Source organism: Palaemon carinicauda, chromosome 4 (genome assembly GCF_036898095.1).
Source record: "Palaemon carinicauda isolate YSFRI2023 chromosome 4, ASM3689809v2, whole genome shotgun sequence".
Taxonomy (NCBI): domain Eukaryota; kingdom Metazoa; phylum Arthropoda; class Malacostraca; order Decapoda; family Palaemonidae; genus Palaemon; species Palaemon carinicauda.
Window position 1 is genome coordinate 20,199,782 of NC_090728.1, and position 5,000 is coordinate 20,204,781.

General features: G+C 31.9%; 1 protein-coding gene across 2 annotated transcripts in view; it reads right to left on the reverse strand.

Annotated features, from left to right (window-relative positions):
- Positions 1–5,000, reverse strand: part of LOC137639010 (zwei Ig domain protein zig-8-like) — a 130,786-nt gene that overhangs the window by 42,622 nt on the left and 83,164 nt on the right. For both annotated transcript variants that reach the window (XR_011044208.1, XM_068371334.1), the window contains exon 3: positions 1–25. This exon is cut by the window's left edge and continues 97 nt beyond it. Coding sequence is in view for 1 of the 2 variants with exons in the window: in XM_068371334.1 (XP_068227435.1) it covers positions 1–25 (25 nt within the window). In the remaining variant the exon portion in view is untranslated. The remainder of the gene's footprint in view (positions 26–5,000) is intronic.

Genomic DNA, 5,000 nt, shown 5'->3' on the forward strand with positions numbered 1-5,000 from the left:
AAGGGAGCCATGGATGATGACACAACTGTTGCCGAAGCAGAATAAAAAACGAGAGAAATATTAAAAATCAATGACAGACCTTATTCAGTTTATCAAAATGCACAAATATGAATCTCCTACAAGGAATTTTGTTAATAAATCTGAGCTACATTCTATTACAAAATGTACAGTTAGAGTTAAATATATATATATATATATATATATATATATATATATATATATATATATATATATATATGATAAATTTTGCACATTTTTACGTGTTTTTCATATTCAAATAAGCCATATATATTTTTGATATATTAATATATCAAAAATATATATGGCTTATTTGAATATATATATATATAATATATATGGCTTATTTGAATATATATATATATATATATATATATATATATATATATATATATATATATATATATATATATACATATATATATATATATATATAAAGAGAGAGAGAGAGAGAGAGAGAGAGAGAGAGAGAGAGAGAGAGAGAGAGAGAGAGAGAGAGAGAGAGAGAGAGATACATAGATACTTGCATATGTGTGTGTAAAGTTTAATAAAGAAAGGTTAATTCATTCGTACCACTACGGAACACCTAATTTATGCGTGACTCTTTTATAATAGATAAAACGATTTTTATAATAATTGTTTCATAATTCGTTTCAATGGACAAGCATAAAATGAAGAAACATCTAAGCCATCTCAAGATTCATGTTCAAATGCATTATCATTGAAGAGATCCGACTGGCCAAGAGAGAGAGAGAGAGAGAGAGAGAGAGAGAGAGAGAGAGAGAGAGAGAGAGAGAGAGAGAGAGAAATGAAGTAGATGATATACAGCGGACTTCGATTGAGTACACACCATAGAAAGATTGTTGGTTTGATCAAAAGTAAAAGTATATTATCTGCGAATGGATAATAGGAAAAGCCTCATTTTCCTTTTCATAGAGTTACGATTTGCATAATCTTAGCAGTCCTTCGTAATTATATTTTTAACTACTACTAACAATGAATTAAACTTTTTATGGAAAGGTTGTGTTGGAATTGTTTCCTGATAAGTTTATATTTCATTAATTATTCTCATAAGTAACACAATCACTGTATCCTTACCATACAGTATAATATGCTTGATGCAGCCATATAACCTTGACGTCCACTAACAATATATATGAGATTGTTTTAGGCTTAGATATTCTATAGCATGAGATATTTGTGAAGGATTTCATCTTAACATGTACTTCAAATCAGCTTATTATTCTGTTAAAATGAAAGTTATATACATAAGATCATACTTCAAGTTTTCTTGTATCAAACTTTATCCCCAATATCTTGTACTATGTACTGATATTCAGTCGATCTCTGTTAAGAAATAATAATAATAGAAAAAAAAATAATCCTAAGAATCCTCCTCTCCTCAGATAAAGATCTTGATTTTCGGTAATGTAAATTATACCTAATTTGATATTTCTAGAAATACCTGACTTTAGCAGCAGATTCCGTTTAAAAGACTATAACTCATATTTTCTAAAAAGTACTTTTTAATTATGTTAAGTTCTTCTCCAGTGTTTACATTCGTAAATAAACCAGATGGCTACTTGGAGTGTCTAGAGAATGTACACTTACTTAAACGACTCAGGGACTTTCTCATAACTACTCCTTACAAAATACTCAGAAGATATAAATTCTTTGCCCAAGTGTTACAAATCATAATTGTGCATAAAAAGATTACAATAAATTGAATTTCTTTAGATTAAACCTTGGCCTTACTAAAAGGCTAGTATAAGTATTATTCTTATTGAAAGATAATCATAATATTAGAGTTCAAAATTATACACCTGTTAGATCTCTATCCCACATACTCAGAAAACTAGAAAAGGTTTATTCATACAAGATACTAAGATAATAAGAATTAACTTTTCTATCCATAACGGAAACGAGACGTCTTGAGTCACGCAATCCTGGGGCTTAGCCAGGGATGATCTTCGTGATATTCTCCTTAAGAAGTGTTAGTTTAAGATTATGATAATCTTTTTTTTTTATAATTGAACTGGTTTTAATTTTGTTCAGTAAATTATTCCATAAAAAGCATAATTTCACCGGCACAGACTCATAATGTTTGTAATATTAACATTAATAGCAACGAAAGGCAGACTTTGCGTCCCAATACAGGTCAAATGAGTCTTTTTATGGACGATTGGTTGACTGAACAATAGTTCTTCAGGGATTCAATCTGCATTTTATCGGACTAGTTTTACATATCTATTCTAATTCTTAAAAAGAGGAAAATCTGATTCAACATTTCTTACGATTGGTGTTAAGATATAACCTTGATTGGGCAACTTAAAAGGTCTCATCTTTGTACTGGATATAAAAATAGATTGTAATTAGCTATTTGAATATCTTTTACTCCAGACTCTGTATAAACCATTTCCAGCTTTGGTTATCAGGCTTAGTTTATATTCCCTAGACCCTTTTACTGTGAGAGATGATTACCATCCTGATTTCTGTGCTAATAAAGGCGCTATTACATGGGTAACATTTCAGGCAGCCAAAACCGTTTTCCTTCTCATATTTTCATTGCTCACTCACCATTTTAATTACAAGAAGGGGAGCATTTTCATTGAGCTATAGAGTCTTTAACCAGAAGATCAGTTGATCACCAAAACAAATCACAGTACAGACTTAATTGGATGCTCGGTGGCAGTCACGTGGGTAAGTTTGGCTCTCACTGTGTCTATTTATAAAGACTATGTTATTGATTTCATGTTGAACCCAAGGGGTTGTTTAAGTTCAGGAAAATATTTCAAGAAAATTATCATAAACATGGGATTTTACAAATCAAAATATCGTATGAAAGACAAATCATTGGTGGTTTTTGGTATTACACTGTGGATTGCTGGGAATACCATGGGGGACCAGAATCCCCTTAAATACGTATGTATGTGCCAGGATATTAGTGTTACTTGGAGGGTCCATAGAGTGTCTAATTTAATGTAAATGCAATTTATTTTACTCTTATATAGATTTAGAGGAAGCTAAGAATACAAATTTATGGGAAGAAATAAGCACACTCAATCAGGAGTGAACGCGGTTGAGTGTGGTTGATATTACTCTGACGTAATAACTAAAACAAGATTCATCGGCTAGTTAAAAGATTTCAAATTGCCTTATGATAAAGTTAAAAGCAAGGATAGTGAACTGATGAATATTATAGGAATAGAAATGATATTTGGAAGAAAACTTTATGGGTAAAGAGTCTATTATATGTAGATAGATGCTTAAATAGATTTGGCAAAGATAAAAACTCTAGTCGGTAATAAATTAAAGTTAGGCAAAAGATTAGGTTTCTAAGGAGATAAAATTAGAGTTTTATTAAGTGACTTTTGAAAAAGAAACTTTATATGTATAGGTAGTTCAGTTATTATTGAATAAAAAAAAAATATAAGATGGAATGTTTTATGATGAATTATTTGTAGTAGATCTAAATTCCATCTCACAAATGTGGAGTGTAGAGCTGTGGTTACTGAATCCCTGAACAGAGATCTAGCCAAGATTTATGGGCAATGAGGTTGAACTCTAACAAAGTTCAAGGTATGATGATTTTAAGTAGGCCGAGAACACTAACTCCTCTACATCATTTTTTTTTTCTTCTATTAACCGATAAGTGCTACATATTAAATCAGAAAAATCTTTAATAATTACTACATTGCAAGACATAATTCAGTTGTCCTCAAAATTTGACAATTAAATTTAAGCTCTCAGAAGCAATATATGACTACAATTTTTAACATACATCATGCGATATATACGTAGATAAGAGACATTTCTAATATATATATATATATATATATATATATATATATATATATATATATATATATATATATATATAAATAAATAAATATATATATATATATATATATATATATATATATATATATATATATATATATATATATATATATATATATATATATATATATAAATATATTGATAAATAGATATATAGATAGATGAAGGGGGGACAATTGAAGAAAAATGGTGTGATATTGAGAATATAGTATTATATCAGTCAGTTGGTAGTGAAGTCTTGGGAAATTCAATTGCAAGGAGAAAGCCATGTGTATCAAATGATATTTTGGAATATGTCATTGGAAGTTTCTCGTTGATGACATCAAATTACCAATCCACATTGCGGATTTACTCTCACATTTCCAGCTCAATGATGTTGTTCCTCACCGACTATTAGTCAATGCAGACTCTTACTCGTCGATACCTCTTTTAACCCGATCCCTCTAACTTTGCTCTCCATATCAGGGCAGCCACGGATGCCTTCACCCATCCCCTCAGATCGTACCCTGAAGTCTTTCTTCCAGTACTTCCCAAACACCCATGGTTCCTTCCTGGCACAGTGTTTGTCATCATATCAAGATGACGGATGCTCCAGTGTTCGCCAGATTCAAGCTTTCGGCATCGGCTCGCTTGGCAGGCGTTAAAGATATGTTTGCCGAAATGGAAGAAATGGGCTTTTGCCGAAAGGCCTCAAGCTCATGGTAATCACATTTACACATCTTCCTGAGAAAAATGGCTCCTTTTGTTTTGAGGGGGTTGCTGGCGTCTAAACATGCAGACAGAACCGGATCACTAACCTCTCCCAAACATCCCCGACGTGACCTCTTACTTGCAAAAAGTGAAGGTTTTCTTCATGCTCGATCTCCTAAAAGGGTATTATCAGGTGCCCATGAACCATGTAAACATTCACAAGACCACCATTGTCACCCATTTCAGTTAATGCACCTTCAATTATTCCTGTTTTGGCCGTTATAATGCTGGGGCTGCTGTTCAATGCCTCACTGATGGTATCTAATGGGACCTCCACTTTTGTGTATGCTTTGTGGACTACATTATATTGTTCTCATCCTCCAAAGAGGAACACCTCCGTTACCAATACATCGTGTTCGACTGCCTACAATAGGTCTGCCTTGCAGTCCGGT